Below are 19,255 nucleotides of genomic sequence, written 5' to 3'. Positions count from 1 at the left end.
GTTGCATTTTATTTTTTGTAGTGTGTTCCAGAATTTTTGGGAGAGATAGGTATGTGCTAGGTTCGTGATTGTTTTCCCAGTTTTTAGTGTGTTGTAATTTGCATTCCTCTATTAGCTGTCTCCTTAGTGTGTTATATATAACGAACTTTGTGTAGTGCCAGCCTAGAGTTTCTGCTTCCTGTAAGTATTGTTTGAGACTACACTGAATTTGTTTTATTGCAGTGTTAGTTATTGGTTTGCATATTGTTGAGAATGTTCTTGTAGGTATGTGTAATTTAATAGCTTTGGATACTGTATCATACCAATTCTTAATATTTGTGTCTATTTCTTCTTTTTTTTTTTAGGTGTGTGGTGTTTATATCCTGTATGATATTATCGACATGTGTCTTGAACTTTTCCCAGTTGGCGGACTTATAGTGAGGTTTAGCTGGAGATGGAATCGTAATTGGTTGTGTGGTGAGGGTGATAATTACTGGTATATGGTCTGAGACGGTGGTGGGTCCCGCTTGTATGGTGTGATTATGGTACGGGTTTGTGTTTGATAAAATAATGTCTGGTGTTGTTAGGGCATTGTGTCCTATAAATGTAGGAAAATTTGGACCGAGATTAATTAGTTTTTTTTAACATTGAATAACATTTCAAGGCCCTTCCATACCGCATTTGTGGTATGTGTCCCTATACTTGTTTTTTTGCATTAAGGTCTCCAATGATGTACATGGGGTCGGTGTTAGATGCGAGTCGGTGGAAGTCGGTTATCGGGAGGTAAGCACTTCGAGGTGGTAAGTATGTTGTGGCTATATGAATTGGCCCTTTATTTGTTTGTATTGTTATTTGCAGTAAGTCTGTGTCAAAATTATCTATAGTTGAGCGCTTAGGCTGGCACTTCTTTAAATACGGTTTGCCGTGACCCAACCTTGCCTTACGATTGGACCGGAATGACGTAAGAGTGTTCGACAACCACAGAAAACTCCCCCTTCCAAACCATAACGACATGGCATGGGTAACTCAAAGAAATTGAGGCAGGCGAGAAGGAGATAAAAGAGGAAGGAAGAGAACACACACACACACACACACACACACACACACACACACACACACACACACTTGTCACAAATAGAGAGAGAGAGAGAGAGAGAGAGAGAGAGAGAGAGAGAGAGAGAGAGAGAGAGAGAGAGAGAGAGAGAGAGAGAGAGAGAGAGAGAGAGAGAGAGAGAGAGAGAGAGAGAGAGAGAGAGAGAGAGGGAGGGAGGGAGAGAGAGGGAGAGAAAAACAGAAGGATCCCACCGACAATTTTTTACATGATTTTACCGGATATTTGCATAAATCGCAAAATTAGAAAATAGAGTGATTTTCGCGCGTCCCCCATATCTAGCGGAGAGGGTGCCCTCGCCCCCCCCTCGAATCCCCCAAAAAAATTATTTGGCTAATTTGCATAAATTTACATAAAATTTCCCCTACCGAAAAAAAAAGTTGACAATTTCACAATATAATTATTTCAAATGTAAGGGCCACCAACAAATAGCATAAAAATCGTAATATATATACAGACACACTTTAGTAACTACGATCCACAAAAAAAAAAAATTATATTTTACATACAAAGAATATGATTTCTCAAATATACCTGACATCAGCAAAGCTACCATTTTAGATTCTAAGGTCAAATTAGGATGGATGGATGATGTAAAGCTAGCAATCGATCATTTCATTCACCCAATACCCACTGCAACATCGCCAAGACAAATTGTTAATCAGATTATTATAATCTGACTTAGACGTTGGCATTTTTTGGGAATTTCCCGGCCTGCGGCGTTGCTGGGCAAATTAAGGGATTAGAGCCTATGTGTCAATGAGAACCTTGCTCCCCACACACCACCTCTCTCTCTCTCTCTCTCTCTCTCTCTCTCTCTCTCTCTCTCTCTCTCTCATCTTGGCATTCGGCTCAGAAAAATTGACCCATGGATTAACACGGTCACTTTGACCTGTGACCTCACTCGATCACCCAGAAGGATGTGATAACGCTCGAGGAAACGTTGTCAAGCATTGTTGTTGCGTTTACAAAACCAATGCAAAATGTATTTAAAAATAAACACAAATTCCTCTAACTTGTCTCTTTAGAACATCACAATGTATATGTCAAACTATAGTGTGCGTATTTATTAGCGTCTCGTGTGTCACGGTTAGTCTGACGGCTTGCGTCTTTCCTCCTCCCACAGCCGCTGCAGTGACTTTCTAGTTTTTTTTTTTTTTTTTTTTTTTCTTCAGACTTCAATGGTTACTATCCAAGCTCGACAGACCACAGCACATGTCCGTGCAGGTGGTCATTCTAATCCCCCTTTCCCCCCCCCCCCGGCACCAAGCTAGGCTAGCGGTTCCATGCAATTTATCAATCTATAGATGTTAGAGAGAGAAAAAAATGTCAGTTCGAGTCCTCTCCTATTCATGTGTGTTTAGAATACACAGTTTTGTCTGGTAATCCAGGCACGAGGTAGTACAAGAATAAATGGATGAATTAACAAAGAATAAAATAAGCAGGTAAAACAATATAAGAATAGACAAATCAAACCTTCTTCTTCTTCTTCTTCTTATTATTATTATTATTATTATTATTATTATTATTATTATTATTATTATTATTATTATTATTATAAAATTAATAATAATAATAATAATAATAATAATAATAATAATAATAATAATAATTAAATAATAAATAAATAAATAGATAAATAAAAAATAATGGAATGCCAACAACATCTGGTGTTCCCAGGCGGTCACCCATCCAAGTACTAACCGGACCCAACGTTGCTTAACTTCGCTGATCGGACGAGAAGCGGTGTTCAACGTGGTGTGGTCGTTGGCACTCGATGTGAGATTTTAGGCCCCTTTAAATTCTTCCTGGCTTGCCCTACTATACTCCGTATACCCTGTGAATCAAGTCCTTTCTAGGTGTTTCTTGGTTTAATATCGTTTCCCTATTGGATTAATCTCTCTCTCTCTCTCTCTCTCTCTCTCTCTCTCTCTCTCTGTCTGTCTGTCTCTCTTCTTCTTCTTCTTCTTCTTCTTCTTATTATTATTATTATTATTATTATTATTATTATTATTATTATTATTATTATTATTATTCTGACACAGACTCAGTCTGCCTCCCTCTGTGGCTGGCTGGTTGGCTTGTTGCTCGCTGCATGCATGCCGCTGGCTGGAAAATCTGGCACCTCCTCCGACTCGATATTATTTGGTTTTACGCCGTTTTCTTGCTTGCACCTCGGTTGTACGTGCGTGGTCCGAGGGTCAACGATGAGACGGAGACCGTGTTCGTATGACCCAGCGATGTTGGATCAAGTGGGAAAAACAGGAAATATTGTTACCCTAATACAACCGGGATGGAACCAGTTCAATATATATTACCGCGAGGCAAAGATGGGAGTCACACTCGTGAGCGAGACGTCGTATCACTACTACTACTACTACTACTACTCGCAGCAGCGCCTCATCATCTGTCACCATGACTGGCCGCGGCAAGGGAGGCAAGGGACTTGGAAAGGGAGGAGCCAAGCGTCACCGTAAGGTTCTGCGTGACAACATCCAGGGCATCACCAAGCCCGCTATCCGTCGGTTGGCTCGCCGAGGCGGCGTCAAGCGCATCTCCGGTCTCATCTACGAGGAGACTCGTGGGGTGCTAAAGGTGTTTCTCGAGAACGTCATCAAGAATGCCGATCTACACGCCAAGCGCAAGACCGTCACTGCCATGGACGTCGTCTACGCCCTCAAGCGTCAGGGACGTACCCTCTACGGATTTGGCGGTTAAATCTGGTGTCTCTGTCTCGAATTTGGTGTCAACAACAGCAACTGCAAAAACACCATAAGAAAAGAGTCAACATATCCCGGACCTTTTATAGGTCCACACAAATGAAGAGAAGGAAAAAGTTATAGACTAACACTACAGTACTAGGACTATGGTTGTTCCAAGTAAAAGTGTTGTCCCTACTCTTTACGTCATTATTACAATTTGTGTGTGTGTGTTTTTTTTTTTTTTTTTTTTTTTTTTTTTTTCTTTCTTTTTTTCTTTTCCTTTCTTTCTATTTGTTTTCCTCTTTGTTTTATCACTCAAAGGTAAATCAAATGAAAGAGAAAGAATTATCAACTAAGTGATGTGAGGTCAGACACCAACCGCTGCTACAGGTGCTGTTTGTTTGTTTGTTTGTTTGTTAAGCTTCCGCCCATTAGTGGCGCAGGCAATTTTATTTCTTTATAGTGGTACCCATACAAGGAGGGAGGGTCCATATCAACACCGAAGCGCATCATCTTTGGTGTAGCCACCTAGATAGAACCTGGGTACCGCGGTGACATGTAGGTAGGTACCTTTCATTAAATCCCCCTCGCCGACTGACATACCTTCAAAACGGTGTGTGGTGTGATTCTTTCGAGCCGACGCGTGAACGTCTGTCTGTCTGCCCGATCCCACGTCCACCACCTTATCCACTATGGTCTGACCGCTTACTTGTATGGAGATCTTTTAGGTTTTTTTTTTTTTTTTTTTTTTTTTTTTTTCCTGCCGGAATTTTCCGGCCTGCAGCGCTGTCACTTGTACGTACCAATACGCACCTTAAAGGTAAAAAAAAAAAAAAAAAAAAAAAAAAGTTGGAGAGTTTCTGTTTATCTTTAAATATATTTTGCATTGTTTTTGCAAACAAACACAGCAATACTTGACATCGTTTGATCCGCGCGCCCTCCCCTCTCGGGGATGACCGCCGAGTGAGATCACAGGTCAAAGTGAAAGCGTTAATCCATGGGTCACTCACTCCTCCCTGTCCCTACCTACCACCTACCAGCCAGGAGGGAAGCAAGAGAGGGGGGACACTTGCACGCACCAATACGCACCTTAAGTCAGGTAGGTACTTAATACTTGGTAATTGAACGGTGTTGTATTATATACATTGTGATACTCTAAAAGAAAAGAAAAAAAAAAAAAAAAAAAAAAGAAAAGGGAAGTTGGAGTAAGCATCTTGTTTATCTCTGAACATATTTCGCATTTTTTTTTTTTTTTTTTTTGCAAACACAGCAATACTTGACAACGTTTAATCCGCATCTCTTGGATGACTGTCGAGTGAGATCACAAGTCAAAGTGACCGACCGCGTTAATTGATCCCTGTCCCGCTGGCTACCTACCAGCCAGGAGGGAAGCAAGAGAGCAACACAAAGGGTGTGTGCGGGAAGCAAGGTCCTCATTGATACACGGGCTCTAATCCCATAATTTGCTCAGCGCGAGGTGTTTTTTTTTTTTTTTTTTTTTTTTGCAGCGCTGCAGGCCGGAACAAAAAAAAAATAGAGAAAAAACTTCTACCATTAGCATTTCTATCCCGGCAAGCTCGAGGACTTCGGCGGCCAGGTACTCCATGACCGCTGCAAGGTACACGGGGGCGCCAGCCACCACTCGCTCGGCGTAGTTGCCCTTCCTCAGGAGGCGATGAATCCTGCCGACCGGGAACTGGAGTCCAGCACGGCTGGAACGGGACTTTGACTTTCCCTTCATCTTTCCTCCTTTGCCGCGTCCGGACATGGCGAGCAGTAGTAGTAGTGGTAGTAGGTGGGATTAACAAGTAGTAGTGGTATTATTAGCAAGTAACACTCCGTCAGCTGCGGGAGCGAGTCGGTGTGTTGTGCGTTATCTGTTCTTCGGAATCCGGAATGGTATAGTAAAGTGGGATGAAGTGATGTAAGAGTGTGTAGAGATGAAGGTAATAGCTAGAAGTAATGAAGTAAAGTTAGAGATAATAGTGTGTGGGCATTCCACGTTGCTATTTTTTTGCATATGTACACAGTGCAGGTGCATAGATTGTCTCTTAAGTTTCAATGTGTTTGTTCTCATACAATTAAAGGACTGGGTTGTCTTAAGTTTTAAGGTCTCTTATTCAATGTTTTGATGCTACCTTTGGCCCAGCCGATTCCTTTCCTCCCCCCGCAGCAAGCATTGACCGGTGGACACCACCCCTTGCCAGAACGGGGAAGAAGGTCCACAGGGAGCCACCTGCTACACACACTGTGATCTTGACCCACACTTCCCGCCCCAGCAACTCAGGGCGCGGAGCAGAGGAGAACAGCAAAGATCGTAAAGCACGCATCGTTTCCCTGCTACAGGTAAGTGTGTATTAATGTTGATCTGTCCTTTACAGGGGTGTTGGAATGTAGAGGGATTTCGATATGTAATGGAGTTGGAGCAGCCGAGTGTGAGTATGGTAAGTATTATTTGTATACTGGTTCAGGTGAGGTGTTGTATATACTTAAACTGCTAGGGAAATTGCGGTTGTATCGATAGATGTTTTCTCTATTTTCTTTTAGTGTAATGATTTGTTGGTGTTCAAGGTCTTCTAATCTATCCCATATTTTTTTTTGCTTTCTCATGCAGCCTGATATTTAGGGGTGGAGTATTGGTGATTTCATGTAGTTGTATGTTGTTCAGTGTGTATTGGTACCTCTGATTCATCGCAAATATCAGTGCTTTATTTTGGACCTTTTGTAACTTGCTTATTTGTGTTTTGCTAAGAGAATGAATGGGTATTGGGGGATAGTCTAGGATCGGAAGTAATAGAGCTTTTACAAGATTATTTTTTATTTTATTTGACATTTCTTGTAACCTGTATAGTTTCTTAAGAGCTGCGAGGGCTTTATTTTCCTCTCTTTCATATGTTTAATGTATCCATTTGTTGTTATGTGTAGTCCTAAGCATTTATTCTCGTATTGAAATTCTATTAAATCATCTTTTATATTCAGTGGATTTGTTTGGCACCCAGATGTAATAGCGTAAATTTCGTAAGGTTCGTTTGAATTTTCCATAATTCTTCAAATCTATTAACATGTAATATTGCTCTTTCTGTCTGTTTGTTCATTATGTTTTTTTGATTTGCCAGGATACCCTAATATTTGTGTTATATCATCTGCATAGCTTATATTGATGTGTCTATTGGAAATTTCAAGATCGTTAGTATATATTGTGTATAGAGTGGGTGAGAGAACACTGCCTTGTGGGACTCCGCATGCTAATTCAAATGTTGGGCCTATGTGGTTTATGATTTTTTTTGCTGCCTGGCGACCGTCTAGAAATTCAGAGATAAATTTTTCAAAATAGTGATAGGTAGTTGTAACTGAAGGATCTTATATTTTAATCCGGTGTGCCATACCTTATCAAAAGCTTTGGTGACATCTCTTAAAATTACTTGACACTGCCCTGAGTCAGCTTTGTGTTGAGCGATTTGTTATGTTATTACTGCAAGGGCGTGTGTTGTACATCTTCCTGTTCTGAATCCAAATTTATTTTCGTTATATATATTATTGATTTCTAGGTGTGTTCTAGGCCTTTTGTTGATAATCCTTTCTAAGATTTTTCCAGGTACTTCAAGCAATGAAATTGTTCTGTATTTTTCGACTTTATATGGTGATTTTCCTTGCTTTGGAATTAATCTTACAATTGCCTGCAGAAAGAGTGTTATTTAAATAAATATGTGAGAGAGTCTTATTATTGCATTTTATAGGAAGCTGTTTTAAAATGTTTTTATTGATTCCGCTTTCTCATGGGCTTGTGTTTTTAATATGCTTAATTATTTGTTTTATTTCATCAGGTGTTATTGTTTGGTCTACTATATTCGTTCCAAGGCGTGTAATGTCAGTAGAATCGTATGGCGTGATTCTGTGTTGGTTATTTTGCATATAGCTTTGAATCTCTTCCTCTTCACTCCTAAATATTTGAGCCCAGTGTTGTCTATGTAATTGTTCTTTTCCCATTTTTGTATATATTTTTGTGTTGTTCTGATCTATCAAATAATGTGGGTCTGCGGGAGAACTGCCTGTTATAATCTTAATTTTGCTCCAGATTTTTTCTGGGTTTCTATACATGGTTGCAGTTTCCTCTATTAATCGGTGCCAATTCATATTACTTTCTTCTAATAGCTTTGCTTCCAGTACAGTTTTGAGATATTTATAGGTTCTATAAAGGTGGTAACTCCAGCCATGCTTAAGCGAGTGGTTCTGATAGCATTAAACCTCACTATCATTTGCTTTGTGTTTTCAGTAAGTCTTAGGGCTGGCAGCTGTCGATACGTAGTGGTTGGGATGTAATTCTTAATTGCAAAGTCTATGGAATTATGCCAGTTATCTATTGCAGTGTCAATGTTTTCTAGCTCAGTGAGGTTTAAGTTGTCGTTGTTCAGATTATTCTCTATGTGCTCTTTGAATTTGTCCAATTCAGCCTTGTGTATGTTCAGTCTTGGCGGCGCCGGTATCAGTATTGGTGAGGCTGAAACTGTCATAATTATTGGGATATGATCGCTAGTGGTGAGGGGGCCGGGTGTTATACGAGTGTTGTGGTATGTTCTGTAGTTGGTGAGTATTATATATGGCGTAGTGCCTCTCTCATGTTTGTAAAATGTCGGGAAGTTGGGGCCAATATGCTGTATGGTTCTATTGTGTATTAAAGTATGTATCTGTCTACCTTTTGTGTTGGAATTTTGGTAGCCCAGACATGGGTGGTTTCCGTTTAAGTCTGTGATCATGTATACTGGTGTCTTTCGTCTAAAGAGATTTATGAAATCGGGAATAGGGATGAACTGTCTTGCAGGAGGTTGGTAAAAGGTGGCAAATATTATTTTACCTGTTGAGGTTTCTATTTCGATTGCTAATATATCAGAGATAAAGTCGTCTATTGTTTTGAACGTTAAGTTCTTTTTTATGGCTATTGCAGAGCCATCAGCTGGGTGGTTTAAGGTATTTTTGTTAATGATGTTATAGTAAGGTATTTTCATAGTCTGTGAGTCTGAAATACAGTGGCTATTTATAAGTATAATGTGTGGATCAATATTTCTATAAATGTTTGATAGTGTTATTATTCTATTATGCCAATGCTGGATGTTGTGCTGTATGATTTTCAGTGTTTGAGTAGCCATTGTATTTGTAATGTTGCTAATTGTTTGAGTCATGATTTACTTTGAGTATTTCCTTTGTCTTCGCAGGATGTCCTTCGGTGGTGGTGTCTTCTATGCTAAATATCCAGATCTAATTTTCTTAAATATACTGTCATCCACCATGTGCCGGCAAGAGCTATCTATTTTTATTTTATTTGATTCTATTAAGGTAAAGAGTTCTGAGTCATCTATTGTGTGGTCTGAGAATGTTTATTTGAGGACGCTGTTGTTCATTTATGTTGTTAGTTCCGTTGATGTCATGTTGTCTGGCCAGCCTGAGCTTTCAGGGGTGTAGATTTTTAGCTGAATATCTTTGCTGTTTAATTTGGGTTTATGGATTGCTTGTGTTGTGATGGTTGTTTCCTTTTCTGTTGGCTCCCTGATATATTCGTTTTCTTGAGCTTTCTTATTTCCTACACTGTAATCTTCCATTGCATTAACCAGATCTTGTTTTTCATTTTCTCCTTCTTTTGCTGGGTCTCTCTCTTCTTGTGTCAGAATCTTGATAAATATACTGAAGTTTGGTGTCTTCGGAATCTTGATTGTGTGAAGGTTATTAGCTGTTAGTGTGGAGTTCAATTCCTTCTCATAGCATCCTGGTTCTGTGATATTTAGTATGTGGGTGTGCAGCATGCATGCATATATCTTCAGGTGGGTTTCTTTGTTGACTGGTGGGGTGCAGCCATATTCCAGGGGGTTGATTGGTGACTTATCACATTGGCGAATGTTTTGTTTTCCTTTTCCTTTTCTCTTTTCTGTCTAATTATGTCTTTTCTCGTGGGGCATTTCATTGACGTAGTTCTGTGTTCCCCTTGAAAGTTTATGCATTTTTTTTTTCACTGAGCTGGTACATTCACGCCATGTGTGTGTTGTTTCCGAACATTCTGAACATATTTTGAATTATTTTTGGTGGTGGGTGGCATGAGTTGGTGTTATGGTCTTCTAGTGCATAACACCTGAAACACCAAGCCCGCTATCCGTCGGTTGGCTCGCCGAGCGGCGTCAAGCGCATCTCCGGTCTCATCTACGAGGAGACTCGTGGGGCGCTAAAGGTGTTCCTCGAGAACGTCATCAGGGATGCCGTCACCTACACCGAACACGCCAAGCGCAAGACCGTCACTGCCATGGACGTCGTCTACGCCCTCAAGCGTCAGGGACGTACCCTATACGGATTTGGCGGTTTAATCTGAAGTCGGTCGGTCTGTCTCGAATTTGGTGTCAACAACAGCAACTGCAAAAACACCATAAGAAAAGAGCCAACATATCCCGGACCTTTTATAGGTCCACACAAATGAAAAGAAGGAAAAACTTATAGACTAACACTACTAAGACTATGGTTGTTTCAAGTAAAAGTGTTGTCCTTACTCTTTACGTCATTATTACAATTTGTGTGTGTTTTTTTTTTTTTTTTCTTTCTTTTTTTCTTTTCCCTTCTTTCTATTTGTTTTCCTTTTTGTTCACTATCACTAAAAGGTAAATCAAATGAGAGAGAAAGAATTATCAACTAAGTGATGTGAGGTCAGACACCAACCGCTGCTACAGGTGCTGTTTGTTTGTTTGTTTGTTAAGCTTCCGCCCATTAGTGGCGCAGGCAATTTTATTTTTTTTATAGTGGTACCCATACAAGGAGGGAGGGCCCATATCAACACCGAAGCGCATCATCATCATCATCTTTGGTGTAGCCACCTAGATAGAACCTGGGTACCGCGGTGACATGTAGGTAGGTACCTTTCATTAAATCCCCCTCGCCGACTAACATACCTTCAAAACGGTGTGTGGTGTGATTCTTTCGAGCCGACGCGTGAACGTCTGTCTGTCTGCCCGATCCCACGTCCACCACCTTATCCACTATGGTCTGACCACTTACTTGTATGAAGATTTTTTAGTTTATTTTTTTTTATATTTTTTTTTTCCTGCCGGGAATTTTCCGGCCTGCAGCGCTGTCACACTTGTACGTACCAATACACACCCTAAGTGTCAGGTAGGTACTTAATACTTGGTAATTGAACGGTGAAGAACAAAAAAAAAAAAAAATTGGAGAGAATTTCTGTTTATATTTAAATATATTTTGCATTGTTTTTGCAAACAAACACAACAATACTTGACATCGTTTGATCCGCGCGCCCTCCCCTCTCGGGAATGACCGCCGAGTGAGATCACAGGTCAAAGTGAACGCGTTAATCCACGGGTCACTCACTCACTCCCTGTCCCTACCTACCACCTACCAGCCAGGAGGGAAGCAAGAGAGGGAGGACACTTGCACGCACCAATACGCACCTTAAGTCAGGAAGTTACTTAATACTTGGTAATTGAACGGTGTTGTATTATACATTGTGATGCTCTAAAAGTAAATGAAAAAGAAAAGTGCATCAACACTGGCCGCCCGCGCCCGTGGATACCAGCCTCCCTCCGCCAACATGTGTTCAACCTCATCCATGGCTTGTCACATCCATCGCGACGTGCAACAGCACGCCTCCTGAGGCAGAAATTTGTCTGGTACTGCATCTCCAGAGATGCGAAGAACATGGTAAGGACTTGCACCGCCTGTCAAAAATAAAAAATTCATCGTCACACAGAAACTGGTCCCGGATCCTTCCATCAGCCGCAAAGACGTTTTGGACACATCCACGTCGACGTCGTGGGCCCCCTGCCCCCGTCAGAAGGACGTCGTTACCTCTTCACCGTTATTGATCGCTCCACGAGATGGCCCGAAGCGGTGCCTATGTCCGACGCCACTTCAGAATCTTTTGCCGCTGCTCTGCTCTCAGGATGGATCACATGATTCGGCATCCCCGAACATATCACATCTGACCGAGAAGCCTCTTTTACTTCACAGGTATGGATGTCCCTGGGGAAGCTGTTGGGTACCCCCATCCACCACACCACGGCCTATAACCCGGAGGCGAACGGCATGGTGAAACGGTTCCACAGAACCTTGAAGGCTGCTTTGATGTCCCGATGCAGTGACACAACCTGGTCGTCGCAGCTTCCCTGGGTCCTTCTCGGCATTAGGACGACTCCGAATGAAGGGCTCGGAGCCTCTCCGGCAGAGATGGTTTACGGCGAGCCCCTCGTGGTCCCCGGCGAGTTCTTCCCCGACGCCCCCTCCGAAGATGACATACATCGACTGAGACGAATTGTTGGGAGATTCGCCCCCTGCAAACAGATATACAAGCCGTCAGAACACCGTTACATCCCTCAAGATCTACATACGACGAAATACGTTTTTCTCCGCACCGACGCTCACAGGCCACCTCTCACGCCTCCATATTCGGGTCCCTACGAGGTCATCGAGAGGAAGAAGAAGGCGTTCCTGTTGCGGATCAAAGGCGCCGACGATTGGGTTTCCATAGATCGACTAAAGCCGGCGTATCTGCAAGATGACGACCTCCCTCCAGTGCAGTTCTCCAGGGCTGGCCGCCCACTCTCCCGGGGCACGGGGCACGGGGTGGGGGGGAGTATTGTAACTACGTGCTTGTCAGTTTGGCGCCCACTTCTTACAAACCTGTGTAACCATTGTTCTACTATTTGATTGTTCACTGTTTCACCTCGTACACCGCCAACACCGGTTGGTGGGTAACGCTCGTACACCGAACGTTTAGCACTACGGTTCGCCTTGGACGTCCGATGGGACGACTTCTGTACAGCAGAAGCCATGCACATTGAGGCATCTATCACAGCCCTCAATGTCAGACTGCATCACCTCGCGGTCGGAGTCTGGCAACGCCTGCAAGACTTGGGCTGGGAGCAATACAACTCCCTCCAGGAGCTGCACCAAGATGCCCCCGAACAGCAACACACATGGTTTCTGCGGAGCCTGCTAGCACTAGAGCGAGACCCTGACCCGGAGCCCCGATACCGGTAGATGAGCCAACTCACTGAAGAATGTCGTGTTCGAATTCCCACTGTATATATTTAGCATATTTAGCTTATTATGTATGTGTATATGGTGCAACACAACACAACTCTTCGCAAGTTGAACGACGCCGTTACTACCATGCCTCCCAAAGCATCAGGAAAGGCTGCCAAGAAGGCTGGCAAGGCTCAGAAGGCCATAGCCAAAGGGGACAAGAAGAAGAAGCGGAGGAGGAAGGAAAGCTACTCCATCTACATCTACAAGGTGCTCAAGCAGGTCCACCCCGACACTGGCGTGTCCTCCAAGGCTATGTCAATCATGAACTCTTTCGTGAACGACATTTTCGAGCGCATCGCTGCCGAGGCATCCCGCCTGGCACACTACAACAAGCGCTCCACCATCACCAGCCGGGAGATCCAGACTGCCGTCCGTCTCCTTCTGCCCGGCGAACTGGCAAAGCACGCCGTCTCTGAGGGCACCAAGGCTGTCACCAAGTACACCTCCTCCAAGTAAACTAACTGTCAGTCAGCTAGAAGGGGGGAAAGAAGAAAAAAGAGCAACTGCTGTCAGACAGTATTCAAACCCTACCCGGCTCCATAGGAGCCACACCTGAATCCAAAAAAAAGGAGACACAATATAGACAAGTGTGGATGGTGGTCGCCGCTGGTGCACCAGAGCCGGATGGATGGATATGGATGAGCTAGATGGCTGGCTCGTCATTAATGAGGCTCGCAACCGAGTCAGAGCAAAGAGATCCATCATCCACTGCACAACAGCAGCAGCCCGTAGTAGTAGTAGTATGATGATGATGATGATTAAGCGTACGTACGATACTAATCACGGCAGGCAGGCTTTGGAGGGTGGGTGCATTCATGCTCTTCTTCTTCTTGATTAATGATGATGATGATACCTCCTATTTCAGTAACATAACGTTTTTCATCACACAAAGCTCAGGAAGCACACATTTATTATAGCTTGTAACATGAATCTTCGCTCCTTTTTTTTTTTTTTTTTTCTTTTTTATTTCTTTCTTTGTTTTCTTGACTGAATTGCAGTGAATCAATCAATCAATATATCTACAAATCAGATTGGAGGAAAGCAGTCATTCTCCATCGGCCACCGACATACTACTGATCAGAAACATGCACATGGGATATCGGATCCAAGACACAGAGAGGAAGGTTGAAGAAAAAAGAGAGAGAGAGAGAGAGAGAGAGAGAGAGAGAGAGAGAGAGAGAGAGAGAGAGAGAGAGAGAGAGAGAGAGAGAGAGAGAGAGAGAGAGAGGAAAAAAAAGACTTCTAATCAGGAAAATCGCTCGACCATACGGATCAAAGCCAACCCATTCATGGTCTATGTAATATTATTCTCTTTAGATAAAGCACCTTTGGCCCTGAAGAGGGCCTAGATATTGTTTGTTGTTGCTTGCTTGCCTTGGATGACACACTTATTAGGCACGCTCGCCACGGATTCGACGAGCCAGCTGGATGTCCTTGGGCATGATAGTGACACGCTTGGCGTGGATGGCGCACAGGTTAGTGTCTTCAAAGAGACCCACGAGATAAGCCTCGGAAGCTTCCTGGAGGGCCATGACAGCGGAGGACTGGAAGCGGAGGTCAGTCTTGAAATCCTGGGCAATTTCACGCACCAAGCGCTGGAAAGGCAGCTTCCTGATAAGCAGTTCGGTGCTCTTCTGATAACGGCGGATCTCACGGAGGGCCACGGTTCCTGGCCTGTAACGGTGGGGCTTCTTGACACCTCCAGTGGCAGGAGCAGATTTGCGAGCTGCCTTCGTGGCAAGCTGCTTGCGGGGCGCCTTGCCACCGGTGGACTTGCGGGCCGTTTGCTTAGTACGTGCCATGGTGAGTAAGTAAGTAAGTAAGTTACTGCCGCTCGGAACGAACAGTTGGGCGAGTTGAGCGCTTAGTTGGTTGCCGGTTGCCACCCCTTAAGAGGGGTGACGCGAGCCTTAGCACTTCTTTAAATACGGTTTGCCGGGGCCCAACCTTGCCTTACGATTGGACGGGAATGACGTAAGAGTGTTCGACAACCACAGAAAACTCCCTCCCAACCATAACAACATGTCATGGGTAACTCAAAGAAATTGAGGCAGGCGAGAGGGAGAGAAAGAGGAAGGAAAGAGAGAAAAGAAAACAAAAAAAAAAAAAAAAAAAAAAAATAAAAAAACACAACACACACACACACACACACACACACACACACACACACACACACACACACACACACACACACACACACACACAGAGAGACAGAGAGAGAGAGAGAGAGAGAGAGAGAGAGAGAGAGAGAGAGAGAGAGAGAGAGAGAGAGAGAGAGAGAGAGAGAGAGAGAGAGAGAGAGAGAGAGAGAGAGAGAGAGAGAGAGAGAGAGAGAGAGAGAGAGAGAGAGAGAGAGAGAGAGAGAGAGAGAGAGAGAGAGAGAGAGAGAGAGAGAGAGAGGACAGAAGGATCCCACCGACAATTCTAGACGTTTTTTTTTTTTTTTTTTTTTTTTTTCGTTTACATGATTTTACCGGATATGTGCATAAATCGCAAAATTAGAAAATGGAGTGATTTTCGCGCGTCCCCCCCCATTATCTAGCACCCCCTCATTTGATTTGGCTAATTTGCATAAATTTGCATAAAATTTCCATAAATTAGAATAAATTAGCATAAACATTGCATACATTAGCCCCTACCGAAAAAAAAAAAAAAAAAGTTGACAATTTCACAATATAATTATTTCAAATGCAAGGGCCACCAACAAATAGCATAAAAATCGTAATATATACACAGACACACTTTAGCAACTACGATCCACAAAAAAAAAAAAAAAAAAACATTATATTTTACATACAAAGAATATGATTTCTCAAATATACCTGACATCAGCAAAGCAACCATTTTAGATTCTAAGGTCAAATTAGGATGGATGGATGATGTAAAGATAGCAATCGATCATTTCATTCACCAAATACCCACTGCAACATCGCCAAGACAAATTGTTAATCAGATTATTATAGTCTGAAGATCACTTAGACGTTGGCATTTTTGGGAATTTCCCGGCCTGCGGCGTTGCTGGGCAAATTAAGGGATTAGAGCCTATGTGTCAATGAGAACCTTGCTCCCCACACACACCATGGATTAACACGGTCACTTTGACCTGTGACCTCACTCGGTCACTCAGAAGGATGTGACAACGCTCGGAGGAAACGTTGTCAAGCATTGTTGTTGCGTTTGCAAAACCAATGCAAAATTTATTTAAAAATAAACACAAATTCCTCTAACTTGCCTCTTTAGAGCATCACAATGTATATGTACTACAACACCATTCAGTTAAAAAGTATTAAGTACCTGACTTGGGGCGCGTATTGGTACACGTGTGACAGCGCCGCAGGCAGGAAAATCCCCAAAAACGCCAACGCCTAAGTGATCTTCATAAAAATGGTCAGACTATAGTGTGCGTATTTATTAGCGTGTCGTGTGTCACGGTTAGTCTGACGGCTTGCGTCTTTCCTCCTCCCACAGCCGCTGCAGTGACTTTCTATTTTTTTTTTTTTTTTTTCTTCTTCAGACTTCAATGGTTAATATCCAAGCTCGACAGAGCACAGCACACGTCCGTGCAGGTGGTCATTCTTATCCCCCTTCCCCCGGCACCAAGCTAGGCTAGCGGTTCGATGCAATTTCTCTATAGGTCTTAAATGTCTATCAATTAAACCAAGACACGCAGCCATATAAGATGTTACACGTTAATCATAGCTGTTTCTAACTATAGAGAGAGAGAGAAAATGTCAGTTCGAGTCCTCTCCTATTCATGTGTGTTTAGAATACACAGTTTTGTCTGGTAATCCAGGCACGAGGTAGTACAAGAATAAATGGATGAATTAACAAAGAATAAAATAAGCAGGTAAAACAATATAAGAATAGACAAATCAAACCTTCTTCTTCTTCTTCTTATTATTATTATTATTATTATTATTATTATTATAAAATAATAATAATAATAATAATAATAATAATAATAATAATAATAAAAATAAATAAATAAATAGATAAATGAAAAATAATGGAATGCCAACAACATCTGGTGTTCCCAGGCGGTCACCCATCCAAGTACTAACCGGACCCAACGTTGCTTAACTTCGCTGATCGGACGAGAAGCGGTGTGTTCAACGTGGTGTGGTCGTTGGCACTCGATGTGAGTTTTTAGGCCACTTTAAATTTTTCTTGGCTTACCCTACTATACTCCGTATACCCTGTGAATCAAGTCCTTTCTAGGTGTTTCTTGGTTTAATATCGTTTCCCTATTGGATTAATCGCATCTCCCTCTCTCTCTCTCTCTCTCTGTCTGTCTGTCTGTCTGTCTGTCTGTCTCATTATTATTATTATTATTATTTTTCTGACACAGACTCGGTCTGCCTCCCTCTGTGGCTGGCTGGCTGGTTGGCTTTTTGCTCACTGCATGCATGCCGCTGGCTGGAAAATCTGGGACCTCCTTCGACTCGATATTATTTGGTTTTACGCCATTTTCTTGCTTGCCTCTCGGTTGTACGTCTCGGATGCGTGGTTCGAAAGTCAACGACGAGACGGAGACCGTGTTCGTATGACCCAGCGATGTTGGATCAAGTGGGAAAAACAGGAAATATTGTTACCCTACTACAACCGGGAAGGCACCAGTTCCATATATATTACCGCGAGGCAAAAATGCGAGGGACCGCGACACAGTACACTCAGGCAAGCGAGAGCGCAAACACCGCGATGGTAGCTCAACACCAGGGTACCTTCAAGTGGTACAACAGGAAGTCTGGCTACGGTTTCATTCGTGATTCCGTAGTCAACAAAGACTTCTTTGTTCACTACTCTGGCCTGAAGAGATCCTTCAGGAAAGCGCTTCCCCGAGAAGGAGACAACGCCACCTTCACCAGCTTCAAGGGGAAGAAGGGACCTGAGGCCAGAGAGGTTACCAGGGATGGCAAACAAGAACGCCCTCCTCCCCGACTTAAATCGTCCCCCATGGCCGGTAAAGCAGCAGAAGCCGAGTTCAGGATGAAAGCCTGCATCTGCACGGCACAAGTGCTCGCGGGCAACAACACCCGCCGCCTGCAGACCTTGATACCGCTTCTGCTGAAGCACAACGGGCTTCCTACCATTAGCATCCCTGAGGAAGCTTTTACCACCACACGCCATCGCGCTCAGAAGACCCAGAGAAGACGCCAGCCGCCCAAAGAAGAGCCTTGCCATGAAGAACGTATGGAGGAAGAAAAGGGCACCGAGGAGGAAGAGGAAGAGAACGAGGTCGTGGATGTGGTAGGCACCGACACAAGCCTACAGAGCCACACCACAGACCTGCCTCACCACACCACTGCTTCCCCTTCCCCTGCACCTAAAGAAGGCCGGCAAACGGATATGAAGACAACCACTAAGAACATCAGCCAGTGGCAGTGGGACACCTTCTTCGACCAGGAGGATGCACCGCCCACCAAGAACTACTTCCCAAGCTGCGAGAAACTCATTGACGACATGCTGAAGAGCTCCACCAAGACCAGCGACTCTTCCGACAATGAGCAGAAATCCAAGAAGAAGCGGCACCAGCGCCGCTAAGAAGAGAAAAAGAGCAGAACGGGTCACCATAGCCCGTGTGGGTATCTTATGCCCACAATCAATGAATGAAAAAAAAAAATGCGAGTCACACTCGTGAGCGAGACGTCGTATCATTACTACTACTACTACTCGCAGCAGCGCCTCATCATCTGTCACCATGACTGGCCGCGGCAAGGGAGGCAAGGGACTTGGAAAGGGAGGATCCAAGCGTCACCGTAAGGTTCTGCGTGACAACATCCAGGGCATCACCAAGCCCGCTATCCGTCGGTTGGCTCGCCGAGGCGGCGTCAAGCGCATCTCCGGTCTCATCTACAAGGAGACTCGTGGGGTGTTAAAGGTGTTCCTCGAGAACGTCATCAGGGATGCCGTCACCTACATCGAGCACGCCAAGCGCAAGACCGTCACTGTCATGGACGTCGTCTACGCCCTCAAGCGTCAGGGACGTACCCTCTACGGATTTGACGGTTAAATCTGGAGTCGGTCGGTCTGTCTCAAATTTGGTGTCAACAACAGCAACTGCGAAAACACCATAAGAAAAGAGTCAGCATATCCTGGACCTTTTATAGGTCCACACAAATGAAGAGAAGGAAAAAGTTATAGACTAACACTACTAACACTATGGTTGTTTCAAGTAAAAGTGTTGTCCCTACTCTTTACGTCATTATTACAATTTGTGTGTGTGTTTTTTTTTTCCTTTTCTTTCTTTTTTGTCTTTTCCCTTCTTTCTGTTTGTTTTCTTATTTGTTTTATCACTCAAAGGTAAATCAAATGAGAGAGAAAGAATTATCAACTAAGTGATGTGAGGTCAGACACCAACCGCTGCTACAGGTGCTGTTTGTTTGTTTGT

The 19,255-nt window shown here is 43.4% G+C and overlaps 4 protein-coding genes and 2 non-coding genes across 6 annotated transcripts; 4 read left to right on the top strand and 2 right to left on the bottom strand.

The window, feature by feature from the left end:
* Positions 1-2,745: 2,745 nt before the first annotated feature.
* On the bottom strand, positions 2,746-2,862 carry LOC123500734. Its single transcript, XR_006673441.1, has one exon. It is a non-coding gene; the product is annotated as a 5S ribosomal RNA (ribosomal RNA).
* A 550-nt stretch (positions 2,863-3,412) lies between these two features.
* On the top strand, positions 3,413-3,808 carry LOC123500727 (histone H4-like). The gene has a single exon (XM_045249366.1). The coding sequence runs from the start codon at positions 3,506-3,508 to the stop codon at positions 3,806-3,808; it is 303 nt and encodes a 100-aa protein (XP_045105301.1). The 5' UTR covers positions 3,413-3,505.
* Positions 3,809-12,951: 9,143 nt separating this feature from the next.
* Positions 12,952-13,349, top strand: LOC123500724 (histone H2B). The gene has a single exon (XM_045249362.1). The coding sequence runs from the start codon at positions 12,952-12,954 to the stop codon at positions 13,321-13,323; it is 372 nt and encodes a 123-aa protein (XP_045105297.1). The 3' UTR covers positions 13,324-13,349.
* A 3,530-nt stretch (positions 13,350-16,879) lies between these two features.
* On the bottom strand, positions 16,880-16,998 carry LOC123500731. The gene has a single exon (XR_006673438.1). It is a non-coding gene; the product is annotated as a 5S ribosomal RNA (ribosomal RNA).
* A 567-nt stretch (positions 16,999-17,565) lies between these two features.
* LOC123500719 lies at positions 17,566-18,408 on the top strand. The gene is made up of 2 exons (XM_045249358.1): positions 17,566-18,055; positions 18,152-18,408. Exons 1-2 carry the CDS (start codon positions 17,566-17,568, stop codon positions 18,406-18,408), a joined length of 747 nt encoding a protein of 248 aa, XP_045105293.1.
* Positions 18,409-18,496: 88 nt separating this feature from the next.
* Positions 18,497-18,877, top strand: LOC123500725 (histone H4-like). Its single transcript, XM_045249364.1, has one exon. It carries the CDS (start codon positions 18,566-18,568, stop codon positions 18,875-18,877), a length of 312 nt encoding a protein of 103 aa, XP_045105299.1. The 5' UTR covers positions 18,497-18,565.
* The last annotated feature ends 378 nt before the right edge of the window (positions 18,878-19,255 follow it).

Source organism: Portunus trituberculatus, unplaced genomic scaffold, assembly GCF_017591435.1.
Source record: "Portunus trituberculatus isolate SZX2019 unplaced genomic scaffold, ASM1759143v1 PGA_scaffold_475__1_contigs__length_85926, whole genome shotgun sequence".
NCBI lineage: Eukaryota > Metazoa > Arthropoda > Malacostraca > Decapoda > Portunidae > Portunus > Portunus trituberculatus.
Note: the sequence above shows the minus strand (reverse complement) of the source record. Positions and strands in the feature narration are given on the sequence as shown.

What these genes read in the sequence shown, in the direction of transcription:
- LOC123500725 (XM_045249364.1), top strand. Translation starts at nt 18,566, where the DNA reads ATGACTGGCCGCGGCAAGGGAGGCAAGGGACTTGGAAAGGGAGGATCC.
- LOC123500719 (XM_045249358.1), top strand. Translation starts at nt 17,566, where the DNA reads ATGGTAGCTCAACACCAGGGTACCTTCAAGTGGTACAACAGGAAGTCT. An exon ending in AGAGCCTTGCCATGAAGAAC is followed by an intron (nt 18,056 to 18,151) that starts GTATGGAGGAAG and finishes GCCACACCACAG; the next exon opens with ACCTGCCTCACCACACCACT.
- LOC123500724 (XM_045249362.1), top strand. Translation starts at nt 12,952, where the DNA reads ATGCCTCCCAAAGCATCAGGAAAGGCTGCCAAGAAGGCTGGCAAGGCT.
- LOC123500727 (XM_045249366.1), top strand. Translation starts at nt 3,506, where the DNA reads ATGACTGGCCGCGGCAAGGGAGGCAAGGGACTTGGAAAGGGAGGAGCC.